The sequence below is a fragment of the Panthera tigris genome, chromosome A1, assembly GCF_018350195.1.
Source record: "Panthera tigris isolate Pti1 chromosome A1, P.tigris_Pti1_mat1.1, whole genome shotgun sequence".
In the NCBI taxonomy this organism is placed as follows: domain Eukaryota; kingdom Metazoa; phylum Chordata; class Mammalia; order Carnivora; family Felidae; genus Panthera; species Panthera tigris.
The window spans coordinates 7,833,940-7,855,939 of NC_056660.1; the positions used below are offsets into that span (position 1 = coordinate 7,833,940).

The window sequence follows — 22,000 nt, forward strand, 5'->3', positions numbered from 1 at the left end:
GCTGCTGCTTCAGGGTTCATTCAGGCTAATTCGAAACCTCATCTGGCTTTTCCATTTTTCACTTTTTTTTTTTTCCTATTGTGTATTTTTGTGGCTAGGATGCCACAACAGGACTAGAAGCTGCTGCTGAAAGTAGGCTCATACATTCTCGTGTTAATATCCAGCAGCCAACGGTACGTGTACCTGACGTGGTCAGAAGGCAAAACAAACTGACACAATTGATGGCATCTTAGAGTTTTCTAGTACTTTGTGACAACCACCTTGCTTTCTACTCTGAGGCGTTTCCTTTAAAAAAAAAACGGGGTGTCACTCCAACTTTCAAGGTTACAGAATTTCCTCTTTTCAAAGCATCTCATTGAAGTGCTCTTGCCCATGCTATCCATCATGGGATGTTTTCAACTACTGTTCATTTCTATTAGAGAAAAAGAATTTTAACCACCGCTGTGGTCATAAAAACTTTTCCTAAATCCTTGACAAGTGGTTGTTCACATTTTTTTGCAAGCCGTCGCCACTGTAATTTCTGTACCTAGTTGGTAGAGCAGTGGTTTTGGGGACAGGAACACTTTGCTTTGAGTTTCTCATTTACCACATTTAAGCTGTTTGAGTTCATCTCGTCACCCCCATTTTTCTTATCTTTATTTAAAAAAATTGTTTTTAATGTTTATTTTTGAGAGAGAGAGAGAGAGAGAGAGAGAGAGACAGACAGAACACGAGTAGGGGAGGGGCAGAGAGAGGGGGAGACACAGAATCTGAAGCAGGTCCCAGGCTCTGAGCTGTCAGCACAGAGCCCGACGCGGGGCTCAAACCCACAACCGTGAGTGAGATCGTGACCTGAGCCGAAGTCAGATGCTTAACCGACTGAGCCACCCAGGTGCCCCTCTCATCTTTAAAAAGGAGACAAGCACTCTGCCCAAAGACTGGCGAATGTCAGAAAGTTTTACAGAATGAGGAATTCAGATGTTATTTGTTATTGTTCAACCCTATGTGGGGGGAATGATGCCGTCTACTTTGGTGCCTTCAAACGCAAAAAATACAGCTGGACACACAGATAACATAAGCATAATCACACTCCAGCCGACAGTATCCATACGAACGAACGGCTCCAAATCAAGATATGCATATATAAATAGACAACTTGGCAATGGGTTGATAGGTTTCTCCTTTTTAAAGCATCGCTACCCCTGTGCCTGATAAGAGCAGATTTTTAAGTGTATTTTTCACTAATGTCAACAGACAAAAGTCACCAGGTCTCAGGTCTACTGAGATGTGCCCAGTTCAGAAGATGTCAGCTACTACTGAGGCTCAGTGGAGGTCAGGGGCGCAGCGAATGCACAGCGTTTTTGCGGAGAGGGCAGCAAAGGCAACCCAGTGTGCGTTCCCTAAGTTCAAGGTTCCTCCGCTCTTATGCAAATCCACTGCGTGCACAATTTCTACCTGGACACTTGAGGGCTGGGGGGGACCAAGGCCAACATGAAGCTCAGGAGATCTGCTGAGAGTAATAAAAGTCCATTGCATCTGGCCCACGAGTAGCAGGTTTTCAACCACCAAACATAAAACTGTGGTAGCCTAGAAGTAGGGTAAAATCTCTGAGTCTTTCCAGTTCTTGGCGTCCTTTTTTAGAGGAGGAGTTGGATTTCCAACATTGGTCAATGGGTACAAGGTTTCAGTTATGCTAGGTTAAGTCCTCGAGATCCACCACAGGACACAATAGCTCTAGTTTACCATGCTGTGGCCTATATGGAAACATCTGCTAAGGGGTATCGCTCATTCATGCATTCATATATTCAATGGGAGGAAACTCTTGGAGGCGACGGGTGAATTTATGGCATTGACTGCGGTGATGGTTTCATGGCTGTGCGTTTACCTCCAAAGTCATTAAACTGTATACGTCAAATCTGTACAGTGTTTTGTACATCAATCATACCTCAATAAAAATGTTTTAATACTAAAAAGAGCACCAGCAACGATGCCTACTAGGCTCTCATTAGGTCAGGGAACTTTTTTTTTTTTTTTTTGGTTAGAAGTCTATTTTTTTAAAGGTGGGGTATAATTGATACATAACATTGTATTCGTTTCAAATGGAGAGCGTAATTTGCATGTATTACCATACAACCACCCAAATAAGTCTAGTTAACATCTGTCATCATACATAGTTAAGCAACTTTTTTTTTTCTTGTGATGAGCACTACCAACATCTATTCTCTTAGCAACTTTCAAATATGCAATACGGTATTATCAACGATAGTCCCTATGTCGTGCATTACATCCCCAGGACTCAGTTACTTTATCACTGGAACTTGGCTTGATCACCTTATTTTTCACACCCCTCACCCCACCACCAATCTGTTCTCTGTTATCGATAAGCTTGGGGTTTTGCTTTGGATTCCACATGTAAGTGAGATCAGACAGTGTTTGTCTTTTTCTGCCCGACGTCCTTTCACTTTGCATAATGCCCTCCGAGTCCATCAATGTCCCAAGTGGCAGGACTTCATTCATTTTCGTGGCTCAGTAATATTCCTTTGTGTCTACACAGGCCACATAGTCTTCATTCATTCACTGATGGACACCTCATTTGCTTCCATAAATGGGCTACTGTAAGTAATGCTGCTATGAACTTGAGGGTGCACGTATCTTTGACATGGTGCTTTTGTTTTCTTTTGGATACATACCCAGAAGTCAAACTGCTGGATTACGTGGTAGTTCCATTTGTAATTTTTGGAGGAACCTCCAAAAACCTCCATGTCGTCCATAGCAGCTGTGTAAATTTAGAGTTTCACCAAGAGGGCACAAGGGTTCCCTTTTCTCCACATCCTCACCAATACTTATTATTTCTTGTCTTTTTGATAATGGCCATTCTGACAGGTGTCAGGCAACAGCTCATCGTGGTTTTGATTTGCATTTCTTAGGTCAGGGAATCCTAACATACTGTGTTTGCATACCCTGAGTAAGGTTTTGCCCTTGCAAAGACAGAGGGGGAAAAACAACATGTTTTGTGAAATGGAAACATTCCACTCGAGCCCTAAGTCTTGTACCAGCTTATGCTTATCGACACCCTACTCTACGGGTTATCAGGGATTCTCAGTCCTGGGTCCATGCTAGAATCTCCCAGGTAATTTTTATGAACCTTAGGCTCTACTCCAGAGATTCAAATGCAATTAATAATTCGTGGAGTATTCTAATACTCAGCTAGGGTCGAGAGCCATTGATATTTGAGAGGCAGCTCCTTTGGGACCTAGTACTCATTCCTTTGGAAGTGGTGGCCCACTGGAGAACCGAGTGCGAGAAGTCTCAGAGTATCTGTGCACGAAGACCTGTCTCAGATCTCGTCTTTCTTCTCTTTGAATTTTTGTTTGAGCATTCGAATGACTTCTGGCTCTAGTCAACCTAGAACCGGGAGCTGAGTGCGTGTTTTTAAAATAAATATCCCAAATGCACATTTTTGCAGACAGTACCTTATTCTTTCCTTCTATTATTGCCGTGCGCTGCGTGATGCTCTCAATCCTGTTTCCTACGTTGCTGTCAGGATCCAGGATCAGGGGCTCATCATTACTGGAGCAGAAGTCATATCTGTTTAAAAAAAAAAAAAAGTAGGTCATTACTATGTTGCTTTGTAGCATGGTAGCATGGTCCAGTCCAGGGTGACAGGTGGAATCAAAATCATCACTGGTTAAGTCCTGAGATAACAAGATAACAAAACGCATTCTCTTCTTTCCCTTGGAGTGTCCCCCCATATCCATCCTTAGAACCTACAAACAGAAAACACATTTTGCTTGAACTGAAAGAAACCCACACCAGCGTATCTTCGTACATCCTTCCTGTCCTAAATGTTAAATACTAAGTAAAAATGCAAAAATTAGGAAATTGAGTATCTAGATTTTAATGAGTTCATGGAAGAGGAAACATGCAAACACAGGGGGGAAAAAAAAGAAGTTACGTTAATGAATGGAAACCTCAAGGAAATAATAGCATTTCACATCTATAAAAGGTTGGCTTTTAATCAGAATATTCCATTATACAGCTGATTTTTTTCCAGGGCTAATTAAGTGTATATGGAAACACACAGCATGAAGCAGTTATTAAATTCAGTCTATTTCTTTCCAAGTTTGGGGATATCATGAGAAGCGCTTTAACTGGTTAGGCCTCGAGTGTTTAATTATAAAACAATCTCCTCTGTTTCTAAAAGTCCATGAAATCTCTTATTAAGCTAGCTAGTAGAGTACCCTTTTAAAGACAGAAGGTAACATGCTCTCTCAAACACACATTATTATCAGCAAACTACGGTTTTCGTATGGTTTACTACTCAAATTTTGGTGTAAATATTTATTTGTCATGTATCATGTTCTACATAACCCAGGTTCTGCGTGAACTTAACAAAATCCCAACAACAAAAAAGACACTTCCCTCCACTCTGACCCAGTCAGGAGTATCTTCACTGGCCTTGCTGCCCGCTGGCTTTTCCCACCTCAGACCATCCCCCGAATGTTCGCATTTTTAGTGGAAACCTTTCTGCTCCAAAGTTCCGAAGGGCATACTGAAGAAAGCCCAGGCTTCCTTGTCTGACAGTCAAGACCATCCACAACGCATTCCCTACCCAGAATTTGTGGTGAGCAGAGAGCCTGCTGGGCTCTAATTTATACGTGTTGTGGGCAGATTATGGAGCTTTTCCAACCAGGAGGAACTTCAGCCTCCAGGCTGTTCCAGGAGGAACAGCCCAGTTCCAGAAAGAATGAGCGGTTGACCCAGGGTAGCCAATGGCAGCAATGATTGACATACGATGATAGAGAATAAAGTAGGTGAGGAAGAAGGTAGGATAGATGGGACTGTGGTGACCAGGAAAAAGTTCTGTGATTATCCCTCTCCTTGAGCTGAGAAGGGGCTCCGGACTGTTAAACCACTGAGTCTCTCTGGGTGGTCTCCCCTCCGGGCCTGTCAAGTCCTTCCCCAGAGCACTGACCACTTTCTAAGTGGCCCCCCCTGGGCCAGCCGCTCCAGGGGATGGGGCCCCATCTGCTTAGTCACTCCATCCTCAGAGTAAGGCAAGGGCCTAGCGTGTAATTGGCACTCCATTAACACCTGTAAACATACACACCTGCACGGGGGACAGATACGCTGTTTCTCGTAAGAGCTTTCATTTAACTGTTTGTTATTTTCAAACATACTGGTTAAGTAGAGACCTAATGTACTAAAGCCCCACAGACTCACCGCCCAGACTGAAGTTATCAAGATTTTGCCACAGCTGTTCAGGTCTATCCTTATTTCTTTCTGTTTTCTCTTCTGTGAAGTATTTTGAAGCAAATCTCAGACATCGTGTCATTTCAGCCCCACGTATCCCTAAAAGAGTGCACACCTTCTACCGTAACAACGCCTAACTGTACCAGCTCCGTGTATCAGACTTGCCCAGATGTTTTTAAAATGTCTCTCTTCTAGACTCTTAAAAATTGAGAACCGAGGGTTGATGGGGGGTGGGAGGGAGGGGAGGGTGGGTGATGGGTATTGAGGAGGGCACCTTTTGGGATGAGCGCTGGGTGTTGTATGGAAACCAATTTGACTATAAATTTCATATATTGAAAAAAAAATAAAATGGCAGGAGATATTTAAGACATAAAAAAAAAAACCATGCCTAATATGGAGGCTAAATAAAATTATACTCATGTTGTTTTAAAAAAATAAATTAATTTTTAAAAATACATAAAATAAAATAAAATAAAATAAAATAAAATAAAATAAAATAAAATAAAATAAAATAAAATAAAATAAAATGTCTCTCTTCTATACAAGTTAGATTATAAGATTTAAAATAAAAAAGAACAGTAAGGACTGGCCGTTCCGTAAGGAATGTAAGCGATTTCTGCCAGATATGCCTGATCATCATCAGGGAAAACTGGTGAACACCTGAACTGTTACTGATTAGTAGAAGAAAACGAACCCAAGAGGAATGATATCCTTTCTCCTCTAACTTGAAACACATTAATGCCACAGTTTTGAAATCACACGTCATCGCGCTCTTTTTCGCGATCGGTATTCTCCGTTCTCTAGACTGTAACATCGCTGCCCTCGCATCTCTCACACACACTCGGTACGCACACGGGTATATACACGGGACATCTGCCCCCCACGTAGCTGGGGTTTCGTGCACACGCGCACACCTGTACCAGGCCAGTGCGTGTGTACTTGGTACCGTTCCCATCGAAGGGCTGAAGTTCTCTTGTACCTGGAAAAGAAGCTTTGCATTTCATTCTTTCTTTTCCCCCCAAAGAAGGGACAAAGATCCAGGGACGCCTCACGCGGAGATCTTAATTGCATCCTTTTGGTCTTCAGGAAAAGGCAGAGAAATATGTTGGAGCCCAGCAAGTCTAGGCATTTCCCGAGGGAAGCGCGGTCTGCCGAGTTCACGTGGGGCTGTCAGCCTCTGACCCCCACCCCTGCCCCCAAACTCTGAGGGCGCTGACAGTGGCACCAGCCCTCCTATGGACACCACAGGCCGGCCCCGGTGCAAAGGTCCTCCGAGTGCACAGGACAGATTCTGTGGCTGTTTTCTAATTTGGGGACTGCTTTTTTTTTTTTTTTTTCCTTTTTCCCTCTTTGTAATTGGAACCATAAAAATAGAAGGTCATTTAGGAGCCTGACTATATAACAGCACTTGAAAAGAGATTTGGGGGGGGGGGGAGGGGAATTTGCCGAAGCCTTAAGAATACATCAAGCTCTTGAGGAAGTAGATTGTGCCATGTTTGAAGATGCAAAGATAATCACTGTGCTGGGAACCGTCTTGAGGGGGGAGGAAGCCGAACAACAAGAGGAAAGCAGCGTTCACTCCTGATTTCGCACAGGAAGCCCACGGCACCTCCTGTCAAAGGGAGATAAGAAAGCTCCCAGGCACTATTCTGGACAAGGCCACGGTTATCAGCTTCAGCTCCGCGCGGTCCTCTCCATGCGCCCAGCCTCTGTCTCTTGCCTAATGAGCTTTCGGACTCCGGCCTCCATTTGCATACAGCGCGCCAAATACAAGAGCACGGGGGGTATTTATAACCATCGAGTCGCAAACGATTTCCGGGGTAAGAGTGTACTCTGTGTCATCTCATCAATTGCCCTGGAGGTGAAACAAATTCGCCTTGGACTAGAGATCGATGTCAAGACGTTAGACCCACACGGCCGATTATGTATCCAACACACGGCGCTGGAGATCCCTCCGTGTGACACGTCAGTCTAACTGCAAGAAGGAACCATCTGTGAGACTCTCCCACCTGGTCTAAGTAACCGGGTGGGTTCTTCCCGCACATAATGGGAAAACACCACCCTCCAGAGATGTTCAGGACTCTACAGACCCGCAGGCTTTGGGTTGATGTTTCCTGTAGGGGTGACGGATGTGCCCTGTTCCCTTCACATTCATAAATATCTGGCTCCTCCGTGACCAAGGACAGATGAAGCCAGTCTGGGGCCACAGACAAAGGCAAAGCCAACACCGAGGTCAGAGCCACAATCTTCACTGCTGGTCCTCACAGGCAAGCTAGCCGGCCACAGGCTGTAATACACACTATGCGTAACACACACTCTATGTAATAACACACACAGTGTAACACACACTATGCAATGTTATACTCTACTATAATAAGGGTATTTCCTACATGCTAAGCAATTCGTATACTCTATCTCCTGAATTCGTACAACATCCTAAAAAGTAGGTACTATCATCCCCCCTTTAACGGATAGGGAAATTGAAGATTAGAGAGGTTAAGTACATTATTACCCAAGGTCAAACAGCTAGTAAATGGCGGAGGCAGATTACAAGTTAGTAATCTGATTAGTAAACGGATTACAAATTAGTTCTGGCTCATTCCAGAATCCGCGCACTTAACCCTTCCCCCATATGCAACACAACATCCATCAACTGTCCTCCCATACCAAGAAATTGTTATACTTCAGTGCTTCTTTGTGTACAGGAAGAAAAGGCTTCTCAAATATCCACTACACAAACTGCGTTACTGCGCTGAGGATTTAAGGGGTTGTTTTGCTTCGTTTTGTTTTGGTTCTTTTTTAGCGCTTTGTGCAGTAAGGGTCAGCTTCTTTCCAAAATTGGGCCAACACCCTCATCACACAACCAAAACATGTTACGCGCCCAAAGTGTGCACGTTCCACGATTACAGCTTCTATTAGAACCCCTTTTGTCATCCGAGTCTCTGAACTCGGTTCCTATTCACCTTTACAAATCCCTTAAGTCACCTTGACAGGAAATGCCGTACAGACTGTAGCCCAAGGTGTCCCTTTGTGTTCACCTGTGCATTTCTTAGTGCTGGCTTTGAGCAGTTCCGATTTGCAGACTGTCTTCATTCCTCCTGCCTCTCTTTCCCCTCCCCCCGACCTCAAAGGCAGAGCCCACACCTTCTTTAGAGGATGGACTGTCACATCTCCTGGAATGAGAAGGGAGAGTCCAGCTGGGTGGGCTTTAGCCGCTGATGGTCAGTATCTGTGTATTCTTTGTGTGGCGCTCTCATGACGGCCCAACGCTTCACTGAGCCTTTCTAGAAACTGACCACGTGTTTGGTGCCTGTAACGGTAGCCAAGCCTCCTATGGTTATCTAGTACAACTTCTCACTTCTTAAATGATTTCTACCAAATTTAGGAACCACCCCAATTCCGGAAGGTCTACTCCACAGCCTGACTCTCAAGATGAAGACACACGGGTGTGGTTTGTTTTGGATTGCCTTTCACCCCATGGTAAATAACTGATTAGCTGACCTTTCTTTCAACATTTCGCGTCTGCTAAATCCTGACTCTCGGTTGGTGAAGGGAAACTGGCAGTTACTGGGCTGATACTTCCGTGCCTGAGCTAGGGAGCTACAGACATTTAAGTCCAACTAATTCTCACAGCCCCCCCTTCGGCGAAACAGGCATTATCATGCCTGTTTCAAAAACTGCTTTACTACGAAGGAAACCGGGACTCAGAAGTAGCAGACGTGGGATCAGACCCCAGATGGTCTCAAATCTTTCTATCACACCAGAATTCAATCCATCACACATGACACGTTCTGTTCCCAAGAAACCTCCCCAAACCCTCTCACCATGCTTCACAGGGTAAATCTGGCTCAGAGTCACGGGTGAGAGGAAAACTCTGGGGGTCCTCGGAATCTAACTGGTGCAAAGTCAGACACCAAGAGCAGGTGAAAAATTGGCTTTCAAAAGCACCTAGTCCTTTGGTGGAGGGTGAAAGGGGCAGAGGGATGTTTTATAATTACATTTTTGACATAAATTCCACTTTGTTTCGATCATAAAAATGTTCTGATGCTAAAATTATAGGAACTCTTGGGCTCCTACTGGCTGAATTTGACCACTTAAAAAAAAAACGTGCAACAAAAGAACAAATCCAAACTTTTATCACCATCTCTGTCTTCCCCTGTGACCTACTTGTGTGGGCACGATTGCTGGACATGTTCTAGGATGCCCTACGATGAAGGACATGTTCTAGGATGTTCCAGGATGAAGCTGGCCTATTTGACTATGAACTCCAATACACTTGTGGCGGGCAGCTGACTTTAAAGAGGGCCTCTGGGGTGGGGGTGTGCAGCGATGGGCTGCCTATTCGAGCCTGAGTCATGCCTAGGAATGAATGTAGGCCTCGGTTTATAATTAAAGCACAATTAGTTGGAAAAGAGGCTCTAGAAAGCTCTATGAAGTCTCAAGACGGAGAATAACCTCCCTCTTTTTTTCCTTCTTTGGACGATGAAATCGGTGGACTCCTGGTGGGGTGGACCCTGCTTCTCTGTTTAATGGGGTCTGACTGCACGTGCTAACTCTGGTTAGAATCTGTACAGAATACTGGTCATTTCAAGTTAGGAAACAAAAGGGGAGAGCAGTAACGAAGAGCAAATCGAGGCTGTAAAGTGTCTTTAAAGAAAAAAAAAACTAGAAAGGAAAAAAAAAGACCACGTGGCAGCCTGCCAGAGGGCACGGCCAGGACTGGTTGCCCATTATGGCGTACCCTCCTGTAGAAGAGCCCGATGTAAACTTTCCTCCGCTACTGTGCGTGTTGTGTCGTTAGTGACGGTCTGAGCCATCAGATGAACAGAATCCACAAACACTCTCTGCTCCCCTCCTCTCACGTTCTCTCCAAACAAATAAAACAATATAGGGGAGAGGCCGCTGGCAGAAAAAAGGTGTGGAGTTGGAAGGAGTGTTTAGACAGAATGGTTCCTGCTCCTCGTGCTCCAGGAAAAGGGCCTGGGCCTTGGGGGTGGTCACAGGGTCACGCCGAGGGGATTCTGGACGAGTGACGACTCTTGCGCACGGAGAGACCTTGTGACGCCTCGGAGCCCATACTGAAAACTACTTCTTGTCTGCACGGAGAGGGGGGAGTGGAGGCGGCTTTTCAGGGATTGAAGGCTCTGGCCCAGCTCCTTGGACAATGGTGGAGGTGATCCAGCGCCCTGACCACCTCTGTTTCGATAAGAGCTTTTCCGTGAGCGTCTTGGCCTGGGCCACTTCCTGCTCTCCAGGGTCTCCTGGTCCATTCACACTCAGGACAGGGCCTGTCTTTCCAGGCTCTGCCTTCCTTCCTTCCTTCTCTCTCCCTGCTTGCTTCCATCAAGAACTCCAAGCTCTCCCTGATTCCGTCCCTCTTTTACAGAATCTGAGCCAGGGCCAAGGCATCCTTGCAACCCTATCACCCGGGTGACAAAGGGTAAATACTCATGTGGCCACATCCGGATGTGGGTCTTAACAGGAACGCCTACTTTGTTCATTCCTTTTTCTCCTGAGTGGAAGGCTGGTCAGCTGAGGAAGGGTGGTCTGATAAATAAGAAATCTTTAGCGAGATCTCCAGAGTGGCCACCAATAACGTCTTTTAACTTAAGGAGTCTTAAAGTGTTACCTCTAAATATTTCAAACTGTTGTTGCCTTTTGATTTCACGGAAAAGAAGAGAGCAGATTACTGGTCACATAGCTGTCAACGTGCAAATGTCCAGAGAGCCTTCACGGGGAGAAGCGGGGAAGCACGACATTAGGAACGTAGAATGTGCAGCTAGTCTGATCTGAGTTCCAATCACGCTTTTACAACTTCCTAGTTTGGTTACCCTAGACGGCAAAAGCCCAACCTAGAGAACCACAGTCCCAGAAAACTGCTCATAGGACTCCCAGTCTTTTCAGTCCTTTGAACAGTTCTGAAATAGAGGGATCGTATCACCTGTCATAAATGTTGCTTTGATGTTAACGCCACTGATAGGGGCTAAGGGCTCTGATGATTTCCGGTCCCGTGACACTCACCACAGGAGAAACGTTGCGGAGTCTGTGTATTCCACGTCCCAAGGATTAGGACAGGAGAAATCGCTTTTCTCAGATTTCAGTTCCCTGGAAGGCTGTACCTCTCTTGGTTTGTTTTCATCTGATGGGCCCCTTCACCTTGCGCACGTCTATTTCCTTTCTCTTTCTCTCTCTCCACAACTAGAAAGTAAAAGCACATGGGCCCTATCTCTGCACTAGCCTGATGGCATTTTCTCCTTTCATTCAGATTATTTGTTGTACTCTTTGTGAACCGCCTCAAATCCCTTGGGAAACGGATGTGCTCTTGGCCTCCCCGACTCAAAAGAAGCCACCCCATGTTCCTATGTCTTACTAGTTTTCTTACAGGGGTTAAAAGACGAACAGCAGGGAGATAATTCACAGAAGATCCTTTGCATCGGTGAACACCAGGGTGGCACTCAACGAGTCAATCGACGCAATTGCTTAGCACCGCGCCTGGCACACGGTAGATGGACTGATAATGTTACTTGCCATTTTATTATCTCCCTAGGTTAAGAACTACTTAAGAGCAGGGGCTATGTCCTGTTCGTGATGATGACCTCAGGGCCTAACCCCGCCACCCCGTGAACACAAGAGGGGAACACCCGTCTCTTGCTCAGTTGGTTGTCTGATGAGAAGAGTGACCCCTGACGATGGCCTGACTAGATGTGGACTCAACCCTGTGTCAGGCGTCAACCCTGCCATCCATCACTTACCTCAAACGTGCTGAAAAACGGGGCACTGCTGACCCTCAAATGACCTCACATGTATCCCCTCAACTAAGCACCGTGTCACCACCATCAGTGTCTGTCCATTCACGGCGAGGAGTGTTAATGGAGACAGAGGGTCTGCCTGGGACCTGGACGAACTCCTCACCGCATTATCCGTACGTGACAAACTGCCATTCATGGACAATCTCAACTGAGACAGTGACGCTGACATGTGGAGAAGCGTCTTCTGGTCTAACAGAAAATAGAAAACCAACCAGCAATGGTCGCCGCCTTTCCTCAAGGGTGGACAAAAATATTGGCTCATAAGTATTAGTCCCATTCGATTAAAACAAAAAGATACATATTCATACATACTCCATTTAAGAAGTAGAATTGTGTCCTCTGAAAAAAGTAGAAGACCTAGTTCCTTCTGTTATTAAGGAACATACACATCTATTGAAGAGGCAAGTCAAATGCATGCTCACGTATCAGAATATTTAAAAAAAAAAATACCCGAATATAATTGAGTGCAGGCGAGTGAAATGCCAAGAGCCCATGTGGTACCATCGCTGGACAAGACTTGGGGTCAATGAACGTTTGAATTGCTGAGGCAGAACTCACAAATGCGAGGAGATTCAGGATATTATAGCTCCTTTAATTTCCTAAAAAAATCGGAAAATTCTGCCATTTCTGGTCCCATCTTAATTTCTTTGGAGTAAATCACCTTCGTCAGAAGACCTGTCTAAAGACGCAAGCATGTTTCCTGGGAGGACATTACCCTAACGGCATGGGACCATTTTGCCAGAAGACTGTCAGCTTTCACAGCGTACTAATATATGCACGAGGCCGCCTCGAAAGGAAACTGCTTTGCACCGGGCAGCCCCAGAGCAATCCGAAACTACTGGACAACTTCCAGCAAATAAACTTACGTGCAATGCACCAGCCACGGAGTTAAATACTTGATATGCATTAGCTCCTTTAATCCCCCCAAACAATCTTATGATGTCAGTGCTATTATCTCTACTGTGCAGATCAGGAAACTTGGACCCACAGAGGTAGTTTATTTTACCCAGAAGCTGGTAGACAGTAGCAGGTGGCAGAGCCAGGGTTCGGGCTCCAGAGGCCATGACCTTTAACCCTAGACTATATTTTTCTGCATCCTAACGCTTCTTAAAATTGGTTCTTGATATCATGAACATCGGCCTCTCTCAACATATCTGCTTTCTGGATCATGAGCTTTGGCCCCCAAGTTACTCAATTTAAGGTCTAAATACTTGTTGTAGAACCAATCCTAGTAGTGAAAATGAAGTGACTGGTTGACGATGTGCCAGAAGACGCTCAACGATAGACTCTGACATGTCAACCAGGGCTGGTTTCCTAACAAGGTACTTAAACTTTCTGTAAATGGTAATAATTACAGTAGCTGCCTCATAGAAGCTCTGTAATAATTAAATGAGACAACACACATAGAGCACAAATTGAGCACTTAACATCCTCTAGATAAGTGCTCAATAATTTTCAGCGATAAAAGAAATAAACATAGAAGTCCTAGGCCAGGGGGTCTTCTACTGGACATACTCTTCTATTTGGCTCTATGTGGTCTCTAAATACCCACTTTTATTTTCCTCACCTTACTTTTTCACCCTCACAAGACAATTTCTCAACAAGGTAGCAACTAGTGATCGTCTTACATCATTTTCAATGATGAAGGCAAGGCATATGGAACATTAAAAGCCTAAGGAAAGGCGATAACATGCCTCCAGCTCATTTTTTAAAAAGCTCGAGTGAAAACCCATGTTCTTGGAGTTTAAGGCTTTGGTCTTCAGACATGCAGGACAGCATGTACAGGACACATGCTAATGACGTGCCACAGGAGGAAGACGACCAAAAAAAAGAGCCTATGAAAGTCTATCAGTCTGTAAGAGTTACAGGGTGGGTTTGTGGGAAGGAGACAGAACAGCCAGGCATTAGCCACAGGAAAGGGAATGATTGGCCGGCTCAATTGTTTAGCCCCTCACTCAAAGAATTCCACATCAGATCCGGATTCACTCTGCCAATTTTTGGCTTTAATTTTTCTGCACCCAACTCTGATGATCCGGCCAAATTCCTCCCCAAGCATGGCCTTTTCAACTCTTCAACCTACTCCCATCCTCATGCTACTCTGTCACATCTATGTTCCTTCCATTTGACATTCTAGGACCTCCCCGCCATCTTGAGGATTCAGATCTTATTTCCTCCGTGCGGTTTCCTCTAAACCGCAGTCCTCACCACCGACCTCCACTGAAGCCATGATGGTTCATTTATTCAACCAGATTCCAGGCACCTTCCATGGAGACTCGATGTAATGTTACGGTGGAAATAATAAAAGGGAATAATAAACAGGAAATCAGAGACCTGGGTCTAGTCCTGGGTTTGCCATTAACTAGCTGTGAGGTGAGGGATAATTCTTTATCTTTGAGCCAGTTTCTCCTCTATAAAGCTCTTTTTAATCACTGAAATTCCCCAATTCTAAGTGAATTAAGCATTCAAAGCGACTAGATCAGGGCCTGCTGAGGCTCAGATTTGCAGCCACCATGTTTTTATTTTATTCAGTCATCAACTGCAAACCCTATGCTCTCTCCTTTATGGTCTTTTGTCCCCCCTTATTCTTCAACTCCTTTGCCTTCCTGTGCCTCTTGCAAAAATCCACAGCTTTGTGAGCCCCCTGAGGGCTGAGTGCTTGCTGAATCCTGATCCGGAAAATCAGTCCTGAACAACAAATAAGGGAATGCAACTTCCTTGCAAAGATCAAATAAATACCCCTGCATGGGGAGAAAGTCCCAGAGAGGGCCAGTACCACCAGAGTCAAAGTGTCAAATGGACCGTTTGACTTGCTACCCTCTTCAGGTTGGTCTGATTTAGACCTGCTCATCCCACTGGGGTTCATGTCCCCTCAAAGAGTCTATTCCCACCTGTAGGTCTGGGGCCCAAACCAGAGCAGGTGGTCTGGTCACCAGTTCCCAAAGTAATTGTGAAATGTGAATCCACTTCCCCCATCTGCTGCTAACCTCTTTCTCCTCTCCCCTCCCATCCTCGGTGCGACTCTGACTCAACGGGTAGACTTTGTGGGATCACCGGTGACAAGAGTAAACCCAGTGGGCTCAAGCCAGTGCCTCCCCAAATCCGTCCCCCCAAGGATTTCTGCTCCTTCCTCTGGGAACCCATAGGGGGGGTCCCGACTCAGAGGAGTCCCGTGGGATACCAATGAAAAGTAACCTTCTGAAATGCCAAACTACTTAGCCTCTCTTATTATCTGAAAACACCTAAGAATTTTTTTTAAGTTTATTTGTTTTGAGAGAGAGTGCAAGGGTGGGGGCGGGGAAGAGAGAGAGAGACAGAGAGAGAGAGAGAGAGACAGAGAGAGAGACAGAGAGAGACAGAGAGAGACAGAGAGAGAGAGAATTTTAGGCAGGCACTATCAGCACAGAGCCCAACTCGGGGCTTGATCTTACAAACCAGGAGATCATGACTTGAGCCAAAATCAAGAGTGGGAGGCTTAATCGACTCAGCCACCCAGGCACCCCAAGAAAGAACTTTCTGAGCTTCAGTTTCCTAATGGGCAAATTATGTCCATTATGTAGAACTGTACAGATTAGGGATAATATGTGTAAAGGGATGAGGGCAACTTTGGCACCAGGGAGGGCTCGTTGATTCCATCTATTATAGCTGTTACCATTAAGTAGACAGTGGCATTCAAGGTGACAAGACATCCCCAAGGCTTCTAGAGAAAGTATGAAGAAACAAGTTGCAGTGACTTGAAGTGCATTGTAAGATACCACCTGGCCATAGTCTAAATCCGTCACATCCTTTCTACACAATACATCAGGCTCTACTTTTTCACCTAAAAGGGCAGTGAAGTTACATTAAAAGCACAGACTAGAGTCCGTGTTTCAAGAAACAGTCTACTGATTTTATTCTTTGTGCTACACAGTGTGGGGGGAAAAACAGTCTACTAAGTCAGTGGAGATCTAATCAAAATGTAGATTTCTAAGAGCAGGTGCATGTTTTATAAGTAATTTGTCCTATTTATCTATGACCTAAGGCTCCTGTGCCAGGACAGTAATTTGTAGATTCGGTCATGAAAACGCCCATTCAATTCTTAAAAATCTGTGAGCACGGCCCGAAATAATTTGAGAGACTCTGCCGATCTTTGCAAGGAACCTTCCCAAACTGTGTGTCGTTGCCTTCTGGTAGTCCTAATCCCGGGACGCTACGCTGAATTTTGCTCAAAAGATCCCTATAGAAATCATTCTGCGTAGACTTCCTATGACTCAGCCTTTTGGTTTAATTTAAACACATAATGAAATGCTTGATAGCAATTACAGGAGACAGTTAATTCATTAGAAACAATTATTCATCAGACTCGCTGTATTACCACGAGGAGTGGGAAAAAGAGGAACATCTCACAAAGCACAGAAAAGTGGCAGAGAGGCATCTGGCAAACAAACTCGTGCTCTGTTCTCAGGACTTTGCATGAAATATTAATAAGGGCTGTTGTCCAAACATTCACGTTGGACAACACACACTTCCTCGTCCAGCAATTATATAAGAGAAAGCAAGAAGTTTCTCATTAGCAAGTGAACGTTCACTTTTCGCTTGTGATGAAAGCCTCCTGTATAAGATGGCCAGATTTATTTGAACTTGTGGGTTCAAGCTCAAAGTGCTGCTACGATGGTCTTCGGCGCATTAGTCTTTAAAAGCCCCCGTGTCGATTCGAGGTCTTGTATATGGCAAGTTAAAATTCTCGATAGCATGGCTGGCTTGAGTCCACAGATCCATACATACGCTACACAGAAAACATGTCAAGAGACACATGGATGCAAATCGCATGTATACTCTAGAGGAACGTGGTAAATATTAAAACATGCAGTGTGTGGTATTTCCAAAAGAAGGGGTCTTCTTAAATTATGCTTCCCTCTCACACCTGATCTGTTTGGCCCCCAGGAAAGATGTTGACCTTTTCAATGTTTAAATTGTTAACACTTCCATTTTGTAGCTAGAAGACAGAATATGGGACATAAAACTCTTTCAATAGTAATAAATAATAATAATAGACATTCAAGCTGGCGGTCAATTAAATCCTTGAGTACGTTTCTAATTAACTACCATTAACAACTGTTTTGTTTTGGTCCCGTTCGTTGTGTGCATCAGTGGGGTATGTAGAATTATGCTTCTCTCAAACGATCTACCCCTCACACATCCCTAATGATTCAGGCCTTCCTCTTTTTGCCAATTTGCTGATGGAAACAATAGAGAGATGCAATTAAGCAAACCCTTCTCGGAGTTCCTAGATGCCTCCGCCTTCCCTCATTTTGTAGGCTGCCTCCCATCCCCACCCCTACCAAGAAGGCCTGCGAACCACACTCAGCCCCAGAGTGGTCCGCTTTCCCTAGACCGCCCCCTCCCCCACCCAGTCCTCTACTGCTGGGCAGGTGGAGAGTGTTCAGAAATGGGACATCAAACTGTGTGACCGAAATTATTACTTCCCATGAAACTTCTAAAGCATGTAATTATTGGGAGACTCCAGCAGACGGGACTGGCTTTAGGGTTTGGGAAGTAGTTCCTCGAAATTCCACCTCCGTCTACGGGGTTTTTCTTCCAAAATTCACCATTTTCGCTCAGGCAGAGCACTCTGCCCCCTTCACCTTCCATGAGCTGAGAATCCAATTACACGTCTCACATTCCGAGGAGCTCGCTGGCCGAAGACCAAATAAAACAAGCACAGTTTGAGGGCTAACTGGGCAAAGAACGATAATGCCTTTGCTTGGGTGGGCTGGACGAAGACTGGAGAAGGTAGTCCAGGTTGGCAGTGAGGAAAATGTGGGTTGACACCAGTAGTGGGGAAGCTGTGGGGTTTTCTTTTTTAATGGGTAATTACCGGCATTGTAATTACCGAGGCGGTTCTCTGTAGCACAGAACACATGCTTACCCGTCAGACTTTTCCTAACAACCATTGTACTTTCACGAGTTGATTTTTTCAGTGAGTTTGGCATTGATCCTCAGAGTTAATCCTCAGATCAAATTGCTTTGTGATTTGTAAGAAGCAGAAGGGAAACATCAGTGTGCAACAACTAGGAAATCATTTCAAGCTTTTTTGAATGGAGAAAACGTCATTTTTAAGTGATTTTCTCATTTCACTCATGAATAGCTGTGTATTATAGGAAAGGGGAAGCGGGGCAGTTACCATCTACAGAAGGGGAAATTGAAGCACAGATTAAATAGCTGGCCAAGGTCACAGAGAAGTCAGGGCCTGTGCCAAGAATAGAACCCACTTCCTCGCTTCCCAGGTCTCTGTCCCTGAGACGAGGGAATACGTATAGATAAAATAAGTAATTCCCAAATATGCTGGATCTTACAGAATTAAAACATAAATGCTAGCGGCCAATGGTGGGGATCTTTGTTTTGTACACGGTTGGCGGGAAAAGTAGGTGACTGCCAGTGCATTTGGGTCGAATACTGATGATGAGCAAAATGCATTTGCAAGATGCAAGCGATGTTTGGGGCGCCTGGGCGGCTCAGCCAGTCGAGCGACCGACTCTCGGTTTCGGCTCCGGTCATGATCTCACGGTTCATGAGTCTGAGCCCTGCATCAGGCTCTGCGCTGCCACCGTGGCGCCTGCTTGAAACTTCCCTTTCTCTCTCCCTCCCTTTCCGTCCCTCCCCATCTCGTGAGCACGTGCATGTGCGCGACCCCTCTCTTAAATAAACATTAAGAGACGTGTACTTTTTTAAAAAGATGCAAGCAACGTTTAATGCACGGGAAGGGGCCGAAGTTTCTCTCTGTGTACTTTTACCGGTCATCACGGACAGCCAGTAAAAGAAAAGGAGGTTTTTCACAAAGAACTCCAAACACTTAACAATTCGTTCCACTAAAGGACACCAGCGTAGTCTGTGCTGCGACTCTATTGTAATCAGTGTTACTGGTGACCTTGATAGTTAGATGGAGACAGAGAACTAAAGCGGCCTGTGACGGAAAGAACCCGTGCTCTGAAAACAAAGCCGCGGTCATCAATGGTCACAGGCCTTCACCTTCCCTGGAGAAAAGACCTAAACACACTCATCATGTGACAAGCGGGCCTTAGTTTTAAGAAGAAGAAAAGGCCACCCCAGAAACAACTGGGTAGACCCTGGGCGCTGACAGGAAGGCGAGCTGCGTTCATGGGTTAACGGCGAGCGTCAGGAAGGATGACCCGGCAGCGGCTAACCGCCCCTCACCAGCCTCCTGTTTGTGGGGGGGCAGAGGGGCCAGCCAGGCCTAGAATTCTCCAGCCGGTTACTGGCAGGCCCCCTTGGTGCTCAAGCACGTGCGAATAAAAGCCGTCTTGCAACATGTCAGACTCTTCCTGCGAAAACGTAACTGGTTGATCTGGAGTACCAACATCACACCAAGGCTGTCCTGTCTGTTCCTTGTTCCCTCCTGGGCCCCCTAAATCCATCTCTTCCGCTTCCCAAAGAGGCTTCCCTTCCCTCCAGCCCAAGACTGTTACTCGTTCCTTGAGAGACCAACCTCCACACAGCAGGCAACCTCGTCCCAACTCGTCCCAGGGCAGCATGTGGCGAAGGACCACGCAAGCCAGACCAGCCCATCGCATGGGCGGGTCAGGAGTCCTACTTAGTTCTTCAAAATCCAGGGGGGGGAGGTCAAGTTCTAGCATCTATCACGGGCTTGCCGAGTAGGAGTCCGCTCTCCCACATCCTGCTCTGCCCCACCCTGGCCTTCGCCAACCCACAGGTCAGGATCACTTCCCTCCATGACCGAAACGAGTGAGCGAGGCAGGCCACAGGCCGGGACGGTTACTTCCCTCCCCCACGGCACAGTTTTGTGTGCTGTTACTGTTACCTAACTCGTCTGTATGTCCTTCATTTTTCTTCTGAGGAAAATCATGTTCCGTTTTCCGCAATTCTACAGCCCAGATCTGCTACTTTTCCATCGCTCAAGCACAGGAAAAGTCACATTTTACTTTCCAAGACTTGGGTTCCCTTCTCGGAAGCGTTGGGTTAGAAATGGTCACTGTTGGGAAACTAGCTCTATAAGTAGGCAGAAAATTCTTCTCAAGTTCCTTCAAAGTTTGGAGGCTTGTTTAGAGAATTTTACCCCACTGCTGGCGGTAATCACAACCTTGCCTTCCTAGGACAGTCTGTACCTTTTGCCAAACACATTACCTCACTTGATCCTCATCGTGTCTCTGTGAAGTGTGTGTAATTATCTGTATCTTATATGAACAGAGGCTATAAGCTACACACATGTGAAAGGTGCCATAAGCTTAACACCCCGGTGCACACTCCCTAGGTGATGCCCACACGAAAAAGGGACAAGTTTAGGAATATCCGCTTAGAAGTCTCTGCTAGTTGCTGAGGATAAGAAGGAATCCAAAATTCCACTTCATCTGGTATTCATCAGTTATTTTAATGCTATTAAAAATTCAAAAGAGGAGCGCCCTGGAGCGGCTCAGTGGGTTAAGCGTCCGACTTCCGATCATGATCTCACGGTTCATGGGTTCGAGCCCCACGTCGGGCTCTGTGCCGACAGCTAGGAGCCTGGAGCCCGCTTCGGATTCTGTGTCTCCCTCTCCCTCTGCCCCTCCCCCACTCGTGCTCTGTCTTTCTCTGTCTCAAAAATACACCAACACTAAAAAAAAATTTTTTTTTAATTCAAAAGAAATGTTACCCTAGCCTCCGAATGTGCCAAAGAGTAAAAGGGGAAAAGATTCTGCTATTTCCTCTCAGCTCGTTAGGAATCTGAGTTAAAAAGGACCCAACCACCCTTTTCCTCCTTTCTTTCATTCCTAACGTTTTATAAGAACTAACTTGAGGTGAATCAAAAGCATAGCTAAAACACAGCTCAGCAGTGGATCACATTTAAAAAAAAGAAGAAGAAATTTCTGTGCATTTTATTTATGGTTCTTAATTTGAACAAAGATGAATTAGCTGAGCCGTAGTTCTGACAGTTTTAAAGTACATTTATGTATTTATTGGGCTCCAGGAAACCATACGATTTAAGTCTGAACCTCTTTAACTTAGATACATGAGCCAGTGGGCCATATCAAGCCAATTAAGAAGTTGGAGCTCCTTAAAACACATTCAAACCTCGAAACTAAACTCACGCTTTGGTTGTGTCCATACGCAGACATGTCCTTTACCTAGAGCCTAAAATTTAAATACCAAGAATTATCCTATATATTCAAGAGTAATGTGCATATCAATCACCTAATCTCTTGACGGCCACGCATAGATGCCGCCATGCAAATATGTTACTATGTAACTCAAAATAAGATTCTAAAAATTCATGCAATAGAACGCCCTTTATTCAAATGTCACTAACTAAAATTCCTATCTACAACGGAATCTAGGTGTCAGGTACACAAAATACATTTATACAAAAACATATTTCATGGGGCGCCTGGGTGGCTCAGTCGGTTAAGCGTCCGACTTCGGCTCAGGTCACGATCTCGCGGTCCGTGAGTTCGAGCCCCGCGTCGGGCTCTGTGCTGACAGCTCAGAGCCTGGAGCTTGTTTCGGATTCTGTGTCTCCCTCTCTCTCTGACCCTCCCCCGTTCATGCTCTGTCTCTCTCTGTCTCAAAAATAAATAAACGTTAAAAAAATTAAAAACGTATTTCAAACTTCTAGTAATTAAAGAAAGATCCATGTATCTGCCAATTTTAGCTTCTGTCTGACAGTGTGAAGTAGAATTATTCTATTTGTGTCCTAGTGCACAGAACTCCCATATATCTTTCTGAACTATTTCTAAGTTAAATGTACTGTTTTAACCAGCAAACGCCCAATCTGGGCCCGACACAGGTAAGCTACTCGGTCTGTTGACTGAAGAAAAAAAAAAAAAAGAGAACTTCTGATGGATATGCACATTTTGTAGCAGATATTTCAACCAACAACATATTTTTTTATAAATGAAGCATCACTGAAAAAGTTAAAGCTTTCGTTTCTGATCTGTGATTGGTTTCAAAAATGTCTCAAATGGAGAATA

The 22,000-nt window shown here is 45.1% G+C and overlaps 1 protein-coding gene across 2 annotated transcripts in view; it reads right to left on the reverse strand.

Moving 5' to 3' along the window:
- Nucleotides 1-22,000, reverse strand: part of FLT1 (fms related receptor tyrosine kinase 1) — a 171,589-nt gene that overhangs the window by 85,746 nt on the left and 63,843 nt on the right. For both annotated transcript variants that reach the window (XM_042988867.1, XM_042988930.1), the window contains exon 11: nt 3,453-3,567. In XM_042988867.1, the coding sequence (XP_042844801.1) occupies nt 3,453-3,567 (115 nt within the window). The remainder of the gene's footprint in view (nt 1-3,452; nt 3,568-22,000) is intronic.